The sequence below is a fragment of the Puntigrus tetrazona genome, chromosome 8 (genome assembly GCF_018831695.1).
Source record: "Puntigrus tetrazona isolate hp1 chromosome 8, ASM1883169v1, whole genome shotgun sequence".
Classification (NCBI taxonomy): domain Eukaryota; kingdom Metazoa; phylum Chordata; class Actinopteri; order Cypriniformes; family Cyprinidae; genus Puntigrus; species Puntigrus tetrazona.
In genome coordinates this window covers 9,708,722-9,728,792 of record NC_056706.1, presented here as the reverse complement: position 1 = coordinate 9,728,792, position 20,071 = coordinate 9,708,722, and the positions used below count along the sequence as shown (strand labels likewise).

The 20,071-nt window shown below is 40.1% G+C and overlaps 2 protein-coding genes across 2 annotated transcripts; both read right to left on the bottom strand.

Moving 5' to 3' along the window:
- Positions 1-8,069: 8,069 nt before the first annotated feature.
- Positions 8,070-10,683, bottom strand: foxd2 (forkhead box D2). The gene has a single exon (XM_043246233.1). The coding sequence runs from the start codon at positions 9,923-9,925 to the stop codon at positions 8,816-8,818; it is 1,110 nt and encodes a 369-aa protein (XP_043102168.1). The 5' UTR covers positions 9,926-10,683; the 3' UTR covers positions 8,070-8,815.
- A 3,193-nt stretch (positions 10,684-13,876) lies between these two features.
- Positions 13,877-15,673, bottom strand: foxe3 (forkhead box E3). The gene has a single exon (XM_043247612.1). The coding sequence runs from the start codon at positions 15,321-15,323 to the stop codon at positions 14,055-14,057; it is 1,269 nt and encodes a 422-aa protein (XP_043103547.1). The 5' UTR covers positions 15,324-15,673; the 3' UTR covers positions 13,877-14,054.
- Positions 15,674-20,071: the final 4,398 nt, after the last annotated feature.

Sequence of the window (20,071 nt, the reverse complement as noted above, 5' to 3'; positions counted from 1 at the left end):
ATGAAAATGGCAGTGAGTTGCTGTAGTAATAACGGTGCTCCACAGCTCCTGTGGTGTTTGCTGATGCAGGTAAAAGTATTTTAGTTAGAGTAAGTGCGATTCCATGTTATGCATGATGGCCTCATACCTGTCAGCTGTGTGAACAAACAGACACAGGCATAAGTAAACCTCAAACCATCAACAACTACCACACGTATGTGCTTCAAGGGAAAAATCAGGCAGATAGAAATGCATCATCTGCTATCTCTTAAAAATAAGATTTGTGCACATATGTGAACTTAATCATTTCCTGCTGCTTTTAACAATGGCATGGAGGTGCATAATTTGTAATAGTGTTAATAACACTCAAATTACTTTACATGCATTTATAGTTCTCTGAGGGGGAAAAAAGCCAGCTAACAGTCAAATAAATCATTCACAAATAAATAATTTATAACGGTTGTATGAGTACTTAATGACTATGTATAATGTCAATTATTTATATTCTATGTTTTAAATATTCTATATACATTACATTCATATTTGTATTAACTACACATTTTGCCTCAAACCACTAATATGCTGCTGATTATTAGTAAAGCAGTCGGTAGGATTACAGGTATAGTTCACCCAAAAATTACAATTCTGTCATAATTTACTCACCCTCAGGTAGTTCCAAATCTCTATGAATTTCTTTGTCCTGCTAAACACAAAGGAAGACATTTTGAAAAGAGTTTATAACCAGGTTGTATATACTAGGGTCAAGCACAATAAGGCATTAATATGTGCTTTATATAATAATATATAATCATTATCAGTAATCAATAAGTTGATAATATGCATGCTTATTAGCATCTAGTTAATTGGTCCATAAACTCAAGTAATATTAATTAAAGTTAATTTCATAACGTAAAATAATGTAATTAATTTTGTAGCGTTTAAAAAAAAAAGGAATTTGTAAATAATCCACTAATTAAATTTGTAAAAATATAAAGAAAACATTTCTGGTCATTTAATAATAAGAAATATTCCCTTTTTTTCACCTTTGTTCAAATGTATCCATCTATTCAGAATAATTAATAATACATTAACTTTTATTTTGTTTATTTAAAAATAGATTTTTTATTATACATTTCTTAAACATAACTTCACCATGTTTGTTGTTTTATAAAAGTATAAAGAACTCTTTTCACTTGTTCCAGAACATTTCGTTTGTGGATTCGCTTTGGCTGGCTGGGGTGTAGAAGAGGGATGACCAACAGGAGCAGAGGGAAAGATTTCATTCCAAAATGTGCAAATAGTTTCCCCTTCTCATTTCCCCTCCTGCATACTGATCTACAAAATGTGAGCAGAATGACAGTAAATCCATTTAGATAGCACAACAATCCCATTCATTTAAGAATTAGTAGTAGTGCACAGAGTACGGCAGCATCTTGAAACAATGAATCACTGGACAGGACACATTTAGACAACGTCTGTCCAGAGTGTTAAACACTAGGTGCAACAAATCCGGATTATCTGGCAATGGATTATCTGGTATTGTTTAGACACACACACACACACACACACACACAGACACAAACTCTCATTACCTCACACCACCATACTATATAGAATAGGGTTGGGGAAAGGTGCTTGAGAGTGGTGGAACATTAAGTGTTTCGAGTCACCCTGTGAACTCAAAGCTATTGTGCCTGTATGCTGGCCCATATCTGGGAGGCAGGGGGCTTTGCCATGACAGGGTCCCATAAAGGTAGTACTAAGAGAGTGAAGTGCAGAGAGGCTTCATCCTGCGCTCTCTGCCCGCAGCCTCTTCACTTGAGTATGTTCTTTGGTATGTGTTGCTCCCCAGCCATTGTGAATCTGTGCTCTCAATGGCCTTATCTCAGTGATGTGGCATCTGTCCAATAGTTTTAACGCACTCACACTTAAACTGTAAGCAACATTTGTTGTTGCTACAACTCTACACAGCCAATACTATAAGGTTCGCAGAATTTTGCTTGTTAGTTAAATACGCAAGCTCTTAAAAATAAACGTTTATTTTCGGCTAGGTAATAAACTTCAGTTTAAAGCTTTAATGTTTAAATTGGGATTTTTAATTGTTAATATCATTTTTTTGTTTTTGTTAAATGTGCACTTCTGGTGAATGCGATTCATAAATATATTTTTCAATTCAATTATTTTTATGCCCAAATAATCATTAGTTAAAGCCCTTAAGCACATCATCCTATAAAGAAACGCCAGAAACGGTGAGTTAACGCAGATAAGAAGTTTTTGGATTTTTTTTTTTTTTTTTTTTTATGGGCTAATTGTTCGTATGCGCGTTAGAAGGTGTTCCTCCAGAGCCGGTTACCCGGATCCGTTTTGGTGGTGAGGCGCGGCCGAGAGAGCGTGAGAGGGGACAGTCGTCTCAGGAGGGAGCGAGGCAAGAGCAGAGAGGGAGTTCGACGCGGAAGACACGGGCTGGCTGTTTGATGGCCATTCCAGCTGAACAAACAAAACACCCCAAAACACGACGAACCTGGGAGTTGGAAATATGTGCGGGGTCTGCTACGAGGTCAGATTCCTAACCGTATCTAATTCAATTTTACAAACTGTAAGAAAACACAGAGTTCGACGGAGCCTCGGTCCCCCTCGCAAACAACGCACGTGCACGGTTAAACAAAACACGGAGGCTTTTATCAGTCATCTAAAAGCGGGGGTCAATTGGTTCAGAAACGAGTCCATTTGGATAACGGTTAACCTTTCAAAATAACGAATGCGTTGAACCCAAATATTGTGATTTGTCCGTCTAGCTTTTTTGATGCACAAGTCTCCTCGAGGGGTTCCCGCCACAGTGTCAGTAGCCAGGAGAGGCTCGCGCGCGCGCGGTGGTCCGGTCAGCTCTGCTAAAGACATTAGTGCTGCGCTCGAGGAGAGCGCGGGAGGCTCATAGACAGCGCTCACTTCTCTAAATAAACATTAGTCTTAAAAAGTTTGGCCCCGCGACCTCTCTCTGATCGCATTTCACTCTGGATAGTAAACTTCATTTTTATCGCGGGACTTTCCCATTCTTTCCGAAAACAGTCTTCGGTTTACGAAGATATGAAATGCCTACACTGACAAAGTTTCTCTTTCACCTGGCTCTGGAACAGACGTGTATCCCGTTTCTTTTACTGTGGAAAACAGAGCCGTTAAAAGTGACACGGGAATTAAGTTTTAATTTCAAGATGAAAAGGCACGCATGCTTCTCCGTTGAGAAACGTGTTTGGATTAGTCCTGAAAACCAAAAGATCATTATTTTGTTTAGACAGACCTCAAAATTTCACACCGAGGGGAAATTTGTCTTCGAGAGTGCAAGAGGGAGACTGTAGGTGAAATGTTACGCCGTTATCTGAGGCGACCGTACATCCCCACATTTCACTTAAGATTTTTCTCAGTCTGTCACTGATAGCTTCTTGGGACGGGGCTAAATTGAAAAATCACTACCCTTGTCGCAGCATCTGTATTTATACGCCATTTTCTAAATTGGAAAAGTTTGTTTAGTTCTTACTTTATTTGTTATTTGCCTGTGAAGAAAATCATCTCGAGAGGCTCGCGAAGATCCGTTTCGCGCGCGGAGCAAGACGCGGGAATAAATAGCTAAATGAGTCGCGCAAACTTGAGGATGAGCCATTCAAATAATTTAAACCGTTCGGTTAAAATGGACCTTTTTTTTAAAGCCTGGTCGTAGTATCCTGACCGGATAACGGGAGCATGCTCTCGGACAGGCGACAGCTGCCCCTCTCCATCAAACTAAGAGTTTTTGGGTCACAAGTTAAGTCCTCGGGCTTCTATAACGCTAACACTAAACCGTCACTAAGCCAGGCGATATCCAGAGCACATCTCGGAGGAGTGTGCGTTACTGTTTTCCGGCAAACAGAGAAGACTTGCACGGGAGGAGAAGTTGGGCACGTTGCCATGGAGACTGTCATTACGAGGACCATACATCACTTTTTTTGTCGAGCGGTCATTTTTAGGTCACATAAAGAAGCCATTGTGCTCATCTGATGACAGAACAGATTTCAGAATTTTCTTCAGTGATCGCTCATCGCGGTGATGCCCGTGTGTTTCTCTGTGTGTGGGATGGCAGGCCAACAGCAGGTGTCCTTCAGTGAGTCCCAGTGAGTCGAAGTCGATGGGGCGAACACTTCCAAAGTTAATATTTTGTTTCCAGAGAAGAGGGGAGGCCTGTATCTCCGCTTTATTTACACATTCTAAATTAATTAAGCAGAGGATTCCTCGGTGCGCTAGAAAAACACGGAGGGGGAGATGCTGGGCTGCGGAGGGAGGGCCTAATTTATTGTGGCCGTACATCTCTGCTTCATGCCAGGGTGTCAGGGGACTCGGCCGACGGCATTCCTTCACAATGAGGACTAGAGCTCCCATCATCTGTTTATTTCACCGCTTTAAATGAAAGAGTATGTTAGAGACGCGGAGGAGAGAGAGAGAGAGAGAATAGCAAAGTTTAAAGACACAACAACAAAGTTTATTGTGGAACCCACTGATAATTGTCTTAACGAGCAATATGATTACAGAGCGCCCGTTTTTCCAAAGCCACACTGAAATAATAAAACATTCAATATTGACTCATACAGGTTGCGTCAATAGGTTTCATTACTTTGCGTTAGTCAAAAAGGGTTGATGATAATAATAATGATGAGGGGGTGAAAAAAAAACGGCCTCAAAGAAATGAATAAAAACGTATAGCCTATATTAGGTTAAATGCAGCACGAGCACGAGCGCGCAGCACTGCGTCGTTCTTGCAGCAGGTGCCCCAGTTCATCCAAGGTAATATGTACCTCAGACTCGTTTTCATATGCTTGAAATAATTTTCTAATTATAACTAAAGAATTAAAATAGATTTACAAGCTATGGCCTTGTAACTAGATCTTCACTAATACTAGACACGCAGAGGAGTGTTGTTAGTCACAAGCCAAAAACAACAATGTCAACTATTTAATAGACCTAATCATATTTTATTAAAATAATGCGTTAAAGTCGTTTTAAATAAAATATCATGATATGCAATAAAAATTAATTTTCAGAAATGTGCACCAAATGTATAGCTCAAACCATGGCATAGCCTATTTCATATTTTTCACGAATATTTTTAAAGCTGACTTTTGCTATGAAATAATCTGCTGCTTCTTAGGTTAATGCAAGCAGCCTAGTCATGACAGAAGAATAAGAAATCATTGCAAACGCTTTTATGCGGTATTTGAACACAAAATATTAAAAACAGTGCCATATGTAAATTCTTTGTTAGTTAATTAAATTCCCTATAAATTAAATAACAATAAGCCTGCGCATTTATCATTAAAATTAATTAAAGTATAACACAATTTATAATTAATGCACCATCCATCATGACGAGATTAAACAGTGTAAATGTATAATGAATGATGCCTACTCGTTTTACGCGTCCAGGGAAAGCCGTTTCTAAAAGAAGAAAGTTCTGCTGTACACCATAAAAGAAAAAGCTATTAAAAAGAAATTAAAATGATTCACTTTCGCTTAAAAATATTCAGACATTAACTATAAAAACGACTCATCTAGAATATTAACAACTCATCTAGAATAAATTTAACCTAAATACATAAATGAACTCTGAATCAAACCGCCGTCCTCTAAAACAGAGATTAAAAAGGGAACTTTATGCGTAACCTACAGACTGTGCATTTATTTAAATGAAATGTCTGTAGGATGGCGTTAGTGAGGGTGAACGTAAACTTGAATTTTATAAGCAACAGCGCAGTTCTCAAAAGCAACTGGAGTAAAATAAAATGACTGCACGCAACTGTGTGAAGCCCGTAATTTGGACGAACAGTCGGCGCAAAAAAGCGGACAAGAAAAGCTGACAACGTCGCAAAATGTAGAGGACATATAAAACACCAGGCCAGAAGCAAATACGCAGTTGTTTTAGAGATATCCGTTTTAAAATTACAGCGATAGAAGAGATAAGTAGAGATAGGCTACGCTTTGCTCCGCGCGAAATCGTGGGTGGTCCCCTCATGGTGTAACTAACTCGCCACACGGAAAAAATGAAAGCGAAATGAACGGGCAATTAGTGGGATTTAAGGCCGTAACCCATGATTTACACTTTCGATCCGATTAAAGGAGAGTGATGTGATTTCTCATGGAGAGACAAAACAAGACTGAAAAGTACTGAACGTCAAGAGAGAAGATAAACGTCCTTTTTTTTTTTTTTTTTTTACATTAAAGCCAATCTCGCATTTGGCCTCCTTTAATCAAGGGCCCGTCTTTCTGAAACTTAGCTAATCACCACAAATTCATTAGCTGTAAATTACGACATAGGCGTAAACACGACCACATGTAAGCGAGAGCGGTTAGGGGGACATTTCTCTCCTTTCCGTCTCATTCATAGGCCGCGAGTACAATTTTATTCACTATAAGTACAGATCGAAAGTGCGCTATTGTGTAATGCTCTTTCCTCTCCGCAGCTCTCTGTCACCTCGCACCAGCAATACATGCAACGTCCTTCCTCCCAAGTCTTTGCTAGAGAAGCACATGACCTCTGCCCTCAAGTCAGCCTGATGTCCCAAAATAAAGTCGCCTGCATAAGACAAATAAATAAATATAGAGAGAGCATGATTATTATACCCTTGGTTTAATTATTTAGCGGCACTGCATTAAGCATAAGAGTTTCGAGCAGCCAAAAACCGGCTATTGAGAAATGCGCGCATTATATTAATTTACCTAGGACTCCTATTAATTTATTTTTTATAGCATATGAGACTATATTATTATGACAGAAAAACACTTAAGATTCACGCGCAGCTTTGGCTGGTGGTCCAGAAGCATTTGCAAAACACGATATAACCGTTAGTTTGGTCTACTTTTGCTCTGGCCCGATAGTTTAGACTGTTGTTGTTTTTTGTTTTGTTTTTTAGACGACAAAATACGCGACGTTTTGAATCAATAGGCTACAACCACGACCGACGTGTTTGCATTCGCTTCAAAAGGATCTGCGGAGTTGAAGAAGAGAGAAAAATACGGTGAGTGAGTCAACCCTTCCTTTATGCCTAACAACCAGTTGTCAAAAACACCCCACGAAGCAAATTTACCCATTTGCGCACGAACCGAGTAAATAAAGGCAGCTTCTTTTTTCTTTTTCTTTTTTTTTTATACCACCTTCTGAACAGTACCGTGCGCTCGGCCAACTCCGAAATGGATTCATCAGTCTGTTTTGCGCTCTACGGTGAATTCCCGCTGCTTCTTTTGTACGCGTCTCAAGACAACACGGATGACATGAAAGCGGACGACCGAGAGTCTTTTAAGACGATCGCCTTTCAGAAGCAAATGTGTGTGGCTTGTCTCGCTAGGGACCACTTGCTGGGTGCCTATTCAGGCCTTGGGGACAAGGTCTTCGGTGACAACATCAACAAATGGGCAAAAAGCTGCATTATTGTGGATTAGATTCCAGATGAAAAAAATGCTACCACAAATTAGCAACGAATCCTCAAAAGACTTCGTGGGTATCCATGTAGAACCCTCACATTCAATTACAGGCTTTCAAGCGTTGATGTTCCCATTGCTTTAGCTCTTTGTCGTTTGCCAGAAACTGGTCAATTATCATTGCTCAAAGCGCCACACAAGAGGAAACATGTGCCTTGGGCCTTCAACGTACTAAATGCTGGTGTGAAATTGTCACACGCTATGATTTATTATATATATATATATATATATATATATATATATATATATATATATATATATATATATATATATATATATATATATATATATATATATATATAGCCTAAAGCCTTAATAATATAGTGTGGCAGCAAATATTAATCTAACAGCGTATTAATTATTGTTGTTCTTTGCATTTGAACAGCCTCATTAGGTCTAATATTGTACAAACTGCTAAAAGGATTACACTAAAGCAAAAACAATGTGGTTAAAATGATTGGTTTTTCTAACTGACAGTTTCCTGACAGTTGTTTGCACACCAAATATTACATTTCGTGAATAAACGTCAGACAACTCCGCAGGCTGTGTGCCGTTTGAAGACTAAAGCGAAAAAAGAAGTTAACGAAAACATCTTCAAAATTCACAAACATTTATTGTCTTGCCAATACAACAAAAAATGACCTACGGACATCGTTTTGTCTCTTTACATATAACAACATTCTTTTCACAGATATTTTTTTTTCAATGGAATAATGAAATGTGTATTAACAAGAGTCAGACAGAAAGAGGTAATGCGATTTACACCAAGAACCACGTAATTAGCTATCAACAGAAATAAAATAAGAATAAAATTCACCAGAACACTTCTGTTGAGAGAGCTATAGGGGAAGTGGGACGTTAACCTATATGTAATCTATTTACAGCCCCCTATTGTCTCTGGCAATGTGCTTTCAAAACAAGTAAATCCTGAGTTTTAAGTCTCGGTATTGACAGTGCTTTTCACAAACTCACAAACTATACAAAACAATAAAATAATTAAAACAATCTTCATTTAAGTCAAGCAAAGGAGGAAATGCCATGTCAATGAGTACAAACTATTTGACTTTCTGGACAAAACGGCAAAGGTCCACTGGCCGTCCAAAGGTGAAATCTTAGCTTACTATTTACATGGACTAAATTTCCTCTCTTCAGCCTGTTTCTCTCATCAAAATCTTACATATTTACAGTTCATAAATATACTTAATTATCCTTTTATTTAAGAATTCAGAAACACGAAACGGGCGGCGTTTTAATCTTGCAAAAGTGTAAATCCTACCTTAGCAAAGGACGAAACAACCATATTAAACTGGACTGCTGCGCTTTTCTATTTGCCGCCACTTTAGAAATGGCAATTGTTAAGGCTTGACGTTTTGCTCGAGAAAGTCTGTGCGCCGGGCTGAAGCATCGTTTCCTGCGTTAGATTCAAGTGATTCGTGGCCGAAGCAAGTGTGGGAGTCAGCATGGCCAAGATCTGAGCCTGTCCACCCGGCTGCGCGGTGTACGGCGAAGCTGGCGAGCTAGCCGCTCCAATTATGTTGTCTATTGAGAAGGAAGGCCGACTCGGGCCATTAGTGTCCGTTTTGAGAGGCGCCAGACCGGGAAGGGTCGGGCTGAGTTGAGGATAGAAAGGCTTTCTCAGCTCGGTACCTAAAAACGAAGGCAAGCTGTGCGGCGTGGAGAATATGGAGGAAGGCGTCGGGAGAGCACAAGGTGCGTTTTGGAAAGGGAACGCGCCTCCCGGGTGGTGCGGGTGGTAGGGGTGATGCGCGTGGAAATTTTGCAGCTGTAGGCCGTAATTGTAACCGTACGGTCCGTAGCCAAAGCCAGGTAGAAATCCCCCCGCGTCCCTAAGGATCTCGTTGGTCTGGTGTCTCTTGAAGCGCTTCCTTCTGCGCAGAAAACTCCCGTTGTCGAACATGTCGGCTGACTCTGGGTCGAGGGTCCAGTAGTTGCCTTTGCCCGGGTTACCGGGTTCACGGGGTATTTTGACGAAGCAATCGTTTAGCGACAAGTTGTGACGGATGGAGTTTTGCCACGCGGGGAATTTCTCCCGGTAATATGGGAACCTGTTGCTGATGAACTCGCAGATCTCGCTGAGAGTCAAACGTTTCTTTGGGCTCTGCAGGATAGCCATGGTTATCAGGGCTATATAAGAATAAGGGGGTTTCACCAATGCATTTTTCCCTGGTTTATCCCCCGTTAACGTACCGGTTCTGTTGTCATCCCGTGGCCCGACCCGGTCGGCCGGACAGTCCAAGCTGCTTTGGCCCGGAGAGATCGCGCCCTCCCCCGCATTCTGGGATAGATTGTCATCGGAGTCATTGTCCAAGTGAAAACTATGATGGTGGTGAAGATATTTACCCTCCTTTACAATATCCCCGCCAACGACATCGATGTCCACATCGTCGGACAGAGCAGAACTGTCTGACATGTCCGTCCCCAGAGTCATCCTTGGAGAGTCTTTTTGTCTTCCTCTCTCGCGTTCCGTGTCCAGTCTCGTGTAGCACCCAACACAAGCAGCGTGCCCCTCTCAGTCACTCGCGCGTGCTGGAACCACAAAACTCCAATCCTCCCAATGCCAAGAACGTCTTTTCTTCACGTCCGAGAGCCGCATAGAAAACGTACCTTAGGAAACGGAAAAGCGCTCGAAAGGATCGCACCGGACTCGCATAACGCGAAATTCGTCCAGAGCTCGGAGCGCTTTCAAGTCTAACTGGACACTCGGTTAGACCTCGATTTCCTTTTCATGGAGCGCAAGTTGGTCCGTACGCGATATGAACTTTTGGATCTTATGAATAGCACGATTGCTATGCATTCGCTAACGAGTTTTCATTATTCGAGCGTTTGTTATCGTGTACGGTCGCAGCGCTGCGCGTGAATGAGCCTCCAAGTATACCCCCGCGCGGCTTCCAAAAACTATTTATCCAGGCACCATGATCACGTGACCAGCATGTCAGTAACCAGGAACTACGGCAAGTTTAGAGCCGAGAAAAGCAGCAGAAGGGGGGGGGGAAACAGCAAAGTACGTGTTATCAACTCGCCTTAACACCTGTATTTAACTCACATTCGCGACAAATGACAAAAACAATAGTGATAAAATAAATCATAACATCTGCATAGGTTATATGACTGCTTCAATCCCGCGCGAAATAAGTTTAATAAAGCCGAGGACTTTTCAAATAAACTGGTAACGCATTCGTCGAACAACATCAAAACTTACTACACTAAATGATTAATTATTTTTAAGCTGCTTAAAATAATAATCAGCATTATATAAAATATATTAATAATGATAATAACAATATAGCAAATAAACAAAAGACAGACAGAAAGTATTATATATATATATATATATATATATATATATATATATATATATATATATATATATATATATATATATATATATATAAATCACCAGATGAATATTTTATTCCATTGGCTAGAAGCAGATATTTTTAAAAAGATAAATGAATTCTACCAAATAAATAGTATAAAAACGTGTGCATTTAGCCAATAGATTTTATCCAAAGCAACTTAAACTGCATTCAAATTACAGTTGTATCATTTTATCAGCGCTTGCTTTTCCCGGGAAAAAAGGAATCATAATTTCCTATGTAAACGGACACTTGAAATAATAGGCTACATGAGACTGAAAACAAAAAAATATTAGGGTCGCATAGCAACAATGATTAATTACAAAATTGCACAGCACGATTAATATTTTATTATTATTCAGCCTCTGTCAAAGCCAACGCACACTTTAGCATATAGAGACCACAATATAGCTCACTGCACGTATTTCACGATACTTGTAAATATCCCTGCATTCATCTGCATTGCAGAAGAGCATGAATCAATAGGCTTATTCTAGAACTCGACAGGTGCATTGACCGCTGTAATTACATTTTAGTTGGCATTAAAATGTCTTATATTAATATAACGATATATGCTTACAAAAACAGGGTGAAACGAAATGTGCGCGCGTTCGAGTTCTTAAAAGGTTAGCCTGCTTTTTTTTAGTGCAGTTATTCACCTCTTTCTTTCCCTCAGTCAAGAAATCCAAACACATCCGTTCATGGATACTACGTAAATATTCTCCTAACGTATATAAAAGCGCAATAATCTCTGCAACCTGTTTAAATTCGTCATTGCTTACGGGTAGACGACAAACGTGAGCATCGAATTCATTTTTCATTACGTTCATTATTCATATACAAACCCCAAGTCCCCAGCCTGCGCCTCAGATTAAAATATGTTCCACATGATAAGCCAAATTTCACGCTCTGCGTGCCGCGTGACCATATTTCTCTTACATTCCGTTACCGTTGCAATTTTCTGTTTAAGCTAAATAGTCTTTATTAAACTAGAAATTAAAGTGCACGTAAAAACGGGAATTTCGATAACTAATAATGTTTTAGTTACATTTTTTTTTACCAGATTGTAGTCATGCAGTCATAATCGCTTAAAAAAATAAATTAATTACTAAACCTTTCAGATAAAAAAAAAAGTGTCAACGTTATAAAAGAAGGGTATGGTAGAAATAAAAAGGTAAAAAGTGTGGTTCGTGAACTGCTTGCTGAGACGACGGCGGGGACGGAGAGATCTGTGACACGGACGGAACAGCTGCCTATGGGAGCCCAAACTCATGGGTCAAGTTAGCACCCTAATGCAGTCCTTTTGTCTAATCAAATAAGACATTTGATACATAAATTCAATAGCCTTATAATATTTTCTTATAATATTTATTCTTTTCTTTTTTTTAAATTTTGCCTTAATATATAGCTTTTGAGTAGGCCTAAATAAACTTTAATAACACTCTTTTCTGCCTGCTCAACAGAACAAAAAAAAAAAAAAAAGAAGAAGGAAAGAAAGAAAGAAATATCGTGCACGTGTACGTCCCTGTGCAACGTAAATGTCATAGAGCAAACCACAGGCGACACTCTGAAAAAGAACCAGATAATCACCGTCGGTTTTTGGCTTAAACTGACAAATAGGCTTCCCCTTTCTTTTTTTCATCCTTTCCGCTTTTAAGTGGGCTCACAAGTTGATGTGTTGATGGCTGACGCGGAATAAAAGGACTCTGTGCAGCGCGCTCTTTCTCTAACATTTTAACCGAGTTACTGCCACCTAGCGGTTCTACGGCGCATCCCACACGAAGGAAAAAGAAGCGCGCTTCAGCTTCGTCACCAAATCAAAGAAACAAACAAAAAAAAACTACGCGGGCCACTTTTTAATTTTACGTGAACTAGTATTGTGTCTCTTAAAACGCAGCGTATTATTTATGAATAAAATATCGTGGTAATTAAATGGAAAAAGTCGCAGGATCGCAACGACATATAGGCTGGGTTTCTCAATAACTAATCGTGCTCTTAATTAAATTAAGTCGCTCTTTCTCTTGTTTTACGCCGTTTTCTCAAGACATATACAGGTCTGTTGCACATCAATAAAGAAAATAAGCTTATTGTTAGTGTTTTAAGAGTGATTGAGTTAACTAAGCAAAATATATAAGAAAAGAGCTTGAAATTAGGCCTACCTACAAGCCTGAAAATTCATCCAGCGGAGGGGTTAAACGTTCACTATATAAAACATTCTCGATTTAAAAATATAATATAAAAAATTATGCTCAATAAATACAGTAAGTAAAGTTAAAAAAATATGTGCAATTAATGGCACTGCACCGTGGACATCGAAACATGTTTGCTACACACAATTAAAAACGTTCAAAACAGAATTATCGGGGCAGGCCACAACAGTTAAAGGAAGTCTGTGGAGTATTCTTTTGAAACGTTATTTATTCTCGGAAACAAAATGATTTTGCGGGTAAAAGTTGTGCTTTATAGACAACCATGTGATGTTGAGAAACCCAGCCATGGCCTAAACTTGGTGACGACTGACATCTAGTGGATTTTATGTAAAATGCCCCAAATATGGGTTTTATTGCATTTAGTCCAATAACCAGTCGATGTCGCCCCCTCACCAGCAGAATAATAGGACGTTCAGGCCTACACGATGTTTGACGGTATGCCTATAGAGGATAAATATTTTGTTATTATTATTCATTATATAAAAGTGTCAAAATAATTCCATTCAAAATAATTCTGATTTCTTTCTGTAGAGAAGCTCCACAGACTATATCATCGGACAGAACTATTTAATACAATTTACTTAAAAAAGTTATTAATAGTCGATAAACAGAAACATTGTGACGAATGTTAAATTATTGAAAATATTTAAACGGCAGCCTATATGAACTATTAAACATAACTGGAAGACTCAAGAAACGAGGATGTTGTTATTATGTTAGATTATTGAATCGAATAGTTCTGAACGACAGTTAAAATAGAGAACAAACGAAAAAATTATTACACAAAGACATTTATTTGCTTGAAATATTTACATGGTTCAGGGGGTTGGTTGTCCTCTGATATATAGCCAAACAAATGTTTCAGATCTCTTATCAATAACAGAACTGTAATTCGTCATTTCATACAACACAAATAACTTGTTAATTCTGTCACACAGTACACAACGTTTGTTACATAATCAAAAATAGCTCATCATTGCAGGAGTTTGTTTTACATGTATCGCTCCAGTCCTGAGGCAAAATTGGCCTGTCTCATATATGAATTATTGTAGGAGTTCATAGTCGGTCCGGAGAGACCTAAAAGAGGTTCCGTGTGATCTGCGCACGAGCCAGAGCGCACAGGGGGCAGCGAAATCCTGTTTCCCGAGCAGTACACCTGTGAACCTCCGGGTGAGAAGCTGGACTGCGTGACCCCGGACAGGTGATTGGGCGAAGCCGAGGAGGGGTACGTGTAGCTGGCTGTCATGTTTGAAGCGAGAGCTCCAGTGTTCCTGTTAAGCATGTTGCTCGTGGGATTTATCGGTTGCGTCTGGAAGCAGCTTGGGTCCGAGGTGGACACGGAACAGCTGGAGGTCATGGCGCCCAAATCTCCAGCGCCCAGGCCGAGAGACTGCGTGTTGAGATCCCCTCCGCTCTGCATCACTGTCTGCTGACTAATAATGTTATCGATGCTGAACATCCTGGGCTGGCCCTGCGTGACCCCGGCCGATGTCTGATAGTGGTGCAGCATCGCCGGGTGCGGAGAACCTGACAGCTGAGAACCGTAGCCAGACGTCACACCCGGGTACAGGGTGTTGGGGTACGCCTGTCTGCCCATAGGCGTGGGCGTAAAAGCGCTCGAGCTTTGCATGTAGCCGGGATACGTGCTAACATCGGTCCGCTTGAACCGCTTCCTGCGGCGCAAGAAACTCCCGTTGTCGAACATGTCCTCAGCGGCGGGGTCAAGCGTCCAGTAGTTTCCTTTACCGGGCCTACCGGGCTCCCGCGGGATCTTCACGAAACAGTCGTTGAGGGTGAGGTTATGCCGTATGGAGTTTTGCCACTTCTTGGAATTTTCGCGGTAGAAGGGAAACCGTTCCATGATGAACTTGTAGATGCCACCTAGAGTGAGTTTCCTCTCAGGTGAATTGGCGATGGCCATCGCTATGAGCGCGATGTAACTGTAGGGAGGTTTACCTCGCTGCACTGGCCTTTTCCTTCGCCGGCTGCCAGTGGCGGGCAGATGTTCTTCCGTCTGACCCAACGAAACCCCTTCCTCCCTGTCGGTATTCGGACTGCTGCCCCGAGGCTCGGCTTTGATCAGAACAGCGTCCTTGGTTCGGGTTTGGTGGTTCAGCGCTGGTGGAGGAAGAGGAATCGGGGAGTCCAGGCTCACGTTGGGAGACACCACCACTGGACTGGCCGCCTCGGCTGGAGAGTGCTGGGACTCTGCCGTCATGTTGCACATGCCCGTGAAGTATGAAAAACTTGCAAGATTCATAAAAGTTGTCTTTTCAAACGTTTAGGGCTGTCAGAATTGTAAAATTTCTCCGATTTTGCCCACTAAACAGGGTGTGAAAAATATTGACACTAATAAAATAAGCGTGCGGCCAGCTGTAGATTAGAGAAGTGTTTGTCTAACCAGGTGAGTGAGTCGGGGGGAGTTTTATAGAGCGGGCGGAGTGACGACACGGGCCGCCTCATGACGATCGATTGGGTGACACTTCTCCTCTCACTAACAAAAAATGTTACATTTATTTCGGACGGATGAATTTGTTTTATACAACGTGTTATTTAAAGACATTTGAATTACCTGATTAAACAACAAAATTCACGCATAAAGCACTCACTATGTACACACACACACACACACACACACACACACATATATATATATATATATATATATATATATATATATATATATATATATATATATATATATATAGCTTTTTCATTTTCACTATGAGCTGTCCTTAAGAGTTTATGCTTCTGTCAAGGAAAACAAAAAGGAAGCAATAGGCTACTTGTGACCTTATATGGAATATACATTGTGAGATATTAGATAAGGCAAAGTGGCTTACATAATAGCTTCCACTGACTTGGGGGTCTTAAGAGCAACAGGATTAGGAAGGAAAGGTCGGAGAGGTGGAGGTTAAATACTCTTTAAATATTTTATGCTGAACAGTTGCACAAAGCATGGCATTCTTCACATCTCAAAGACAAGGAGCATTCTAAATGTAAATACACAATTTGTTGATCATGTCCGTTCACTATATTAAAAAAAAACATTAAGATATTGCTTTAAAAAAAAATCTCTTTAAACTAACAACTTGTGCCGTTATATTCTTAACAGCTAAATGTAAAGTTGTCGCAAAGTTTCTTTTGTAGGTTGCCACTTTGTAGGCTAAATATTTTACAGTGCAAAAAAAAAAAAAAAAAAAAAGATTGCCCACTGTAAGTTCTATCTTTGATCTCTCTCTCTCTCTTTCTCTCTCTCTCTCTCATAGTTTGCCCAGGGTTCACTGTGTATCCAGGACAGAAACAACACACAGAAAGGCTGTAACAGACTTCCCAAACTACCTCTCAATCCACCAATTGAAAAATAAAAACAGGCCTTTAAAAACAGCAATTGAGCTGTGAAAGCTTCACAGAATGTTACAAAAATACTGCTGGTTTATTTGTATTCTCCAGATTGAGACTATAGAGGGACGGGTGTTAATACAGCATCATAACACTTAACATTGACATCTCACCCAGGATTTTACTGATCGAATTACAGTAAGACAACAATAGCATGCACAAAGAATTCTCATCAGCTTTAAAAGAATAGTTAGACCTATCAGGGAATTACTAGGGCTTTGCTTTTCAACGCAAGGGATCTATAGCAAGGTCAGGAGGTAAAATGTTATTTATCCTGCACCTTTTCACTCTCATGCCTAAAAACTCAAAGTACGTTTCTAATCAAACAGCCCATAAACAATTTAAAACACTTAAGTGCATACATATTGGGGTTAGGAGTGTGCCAAAAAAAAAAAAAGGTGATATGAACGAGAGTGAGAAACTGGACAGACAGTATTCAGCTCTGACTGATAAAAAAGAAATGGCAGGATGAATAAGACCAGAGTCATAAGCCATAACAGCATTCACTCCTGCCCAAAGCACAAAGCATGCGGCGGCCCCAGCCCAAGCCCCTCCCTGCGCCCAGACGAGCTAAGCCCAGCTACCCGAACAGAGCGGCTGGCTAACAGCTTCAGACAGGCGTGGGATCAGGGTTGTATCCAAGCAGGATCTGCCCCTAGTGCTGCCAGGTCAGGCAGACAAACAAGGGCTACAGCCAGGAAACAGCCCCTCCTCCCCCGCACCCTCATCCAGCAGCCCCAGGGCCCACCATCTCACAGTAATCCCCGTAATATTACTCTCTTATCACACACACACACCAGAGACACACAGCAGTCTGCCAACTCTGTAATAAATTCAATTGGTTTGTAATGTTTGCGTGTCTTCATGAGCATATGCATACAGTAGTACGCGTCACATTGAGATGAATCGCCGAAAAGCGAGTATACAGTAAAGATACAAGATATAAGTGCCTTCCTAGGGGCATCGTTTGAGGTTGCATTAAATGGACTGTTAAGATTTAATGCCCCAGGATCTATTAAAGTAGAATACATGTCCGTTTCCTGCGGATTTTCTGCAACCTCAAGCAAAGGCTCAGGGAAAACTTTCCTGTGTTATTTGGACACATGAAGGGGTAAGTTACCCAAAAAGAACAATTCTTTCATCATCTACTCACCCACATGTCCTTCCAAACTCATACATTTATGTGCAGTCAAAAAAATAAATGCATTGAAAGACAATGAAGATCGATCAGCTCCAATGAGGCAATGAGGTTTTATTAAATATCTTTTGCAAACAAACCAAGACCGTTTTTTAAACCCAGCTGCACTTTCGTAAAATGTTTTGCTTTAATATGTGCTTATGCTATGATTCAAATATGTTTCAATCGGGGTGATATTCTATTACTGGAATTCATACATTTTTAATAATTTATTTTTGTTTAGAAAAAAAATGCATGAGTAAATGAACAAAAACGGAAGAAAAAAATTATTCAGGTATGGAATCAAATAATAGGAGTCAATTCTAAAATAATTAATTATTTGAATAAAATAATAATAATAATAATAATAATATAAAACTCACCTAATTCTAACTACAAATATGCAATTATTTGGAAGAGATTTAAAAAAAAAATTATCTTGGTGTCCACCTCTGCTATATCTGTCAGAAAAGAGAGAGAGAGATGTGAAGGAAGAGAGAACTGCTGAGTAAACACTTGGAACTCATTCATTTGCACACTGGCTCCAGGCAGGGCTGGGGTTTAAGAGGGGGGCGCATGAGAAAAAGAGAGAGAGAATGAAAGAACGAGAGGGAACGAGAGAGGGAAAAGCGAGAGGGAGAAAGAGCTGCCCCTTTTCTTACCCAAGCTCATCAAGTACGGGCCAGGGCTCCTGAAAACGGCAGGATTAGTGGAGGGCCGGGGCTCGGTCAGGTCGGCTCAGCCCACATCACTCCTGTACTGCACGCTACGTTGCTTCGCTAAAGCGCTCCAACATGGTTCTCACAGAAACACACACACATACACAAAGACACAATGCATATACACACTTACCAGCACGCTCGCACAAGCATGTGCCACGCATAGGTCAGTGACATTCTCGGCAAAGAGCGGCATTATCATTTACTGTAACTCTTCACACATAAATGTCCGCAACAAAACACACACGAGATTTCATTACAGTAGAGAAAATGTTTTTCTTTTCCATCTACAAATTATAATATTTAGCCTTCTGGAAAACCTGCTGATATCAGTAAAATGACTTCTAATGTCCTCACAAATCCATTTTTTTCAGTTATGTTTAGGCATCACATATAGTAGTCAAAAATAAATACAAACACTTTTTAACCTGTCCCAGTTTCTTTCCATCTTGTAGAAATGTATTCAAGTAATATTATGAGGGTGCAACACTAAAAATTAAAACATGATTCGTGTCTGTAAGCCTTCCATAGCATCCTCCCGTTGTTTCAAACCTATAGTGCCTTTCTTGTATTGAAGACAAAAGAATATATTCCGAAGAATGTTGCTGGTAGCCATTGAGGTCCATAGTGTTCTTTTCTGTACCATGGACGTCAAAGGCTACTAGCAACTATTTGGTTACAAACATTCCTCTAAATATTTTCTTTTAAGTTAATCAAAAGTAAGAAACCCATAGAGGTCTAAATTAACATAGCGGATTAAACAATGTGCGAATTTTCATTTTTGAGTGAACTTTCCCTTTAAGCAACACGCACTGGCTGATCTTATCAACAAACTCTTAATGACAGTGCTTAGCAATCTTGAGCCTCGGGGTCTGGAGCCATGCACAAAGATGAGAACTCACTCTCACTACCACAAACAGAGTCACACGCTCACCTAAAAATCATTTCCCTTTTTTTTTCCATCCCAATTTTCTTATCTGATAGTGTTGTGAGATGTTTATAGGGGTTAATCATCAAGGATATCACACAAACACACACACACACACACACACACACACACACAACACACAATTTGATCATGTCTGTTTTAAAGCTGTATGACTTTTTTTATGTTTTGGAAAACCTGTAGTCTAAGCAATACTGGACCCTACTGACTTTCAGTATATGGATGGAAAACATTTTTCAGAGTATCTGTTTTTCCACCGAAGAAAGAATATCAAACAGGTTGGGACAACATTTACTTATTTATTTAGAACTACACTTTTAATATCTGTCCGAAATTCATTTTATTTCCTTTAAATAACTACAACAATAATACAAATCAAGAATATACCAATAGCCCCTCTGCTTGAAAATCTGCCATGAGTGTCATAAAGAATCTGTTTGCACGGCGCAGCCTTCAGAATGACCACATCATTGCTGATGAGGAAAAACTCATATGGCTTCGGGACAAATCAAAAACAGCATCGTAACGTGTTGATTATGCACCCGCAGAAATGATTAGAAAACATTTTAGACACGTGGAACTGATGGAGAGTAAACAGGTTCACACCTTTCGGTGGTATTTACTGTAGGTTTTGGTGGGTTTGTTGATTCTCTGATCTGTTGTTTAAAGCAGGAAGTGCCCTGAGCAGGCAAGGGATTCCTGAAGCGTTAGTTGCCCCAGACTGCTGACTGACCCACTGACTAAACCTGTCTGGGTCTATTTAG

What these genes read in the sequence shown, in the direction of transcription:
- foxd2 (XM_043246233.1), bottom strand. Translation starts at nt 9,925, where the DNA reads ATGACTCTGGGGACGGACATGTCAGACAGTTCTGCTCTGTCCGACGAT.
- foxe3 (XM_043247612.1), bottom strand. Translation starts at nt 15,323, where the DNA reads ATGAATCTTGCAAGTTTTTCATACTTCACGGGCATGTGCAACATGACG.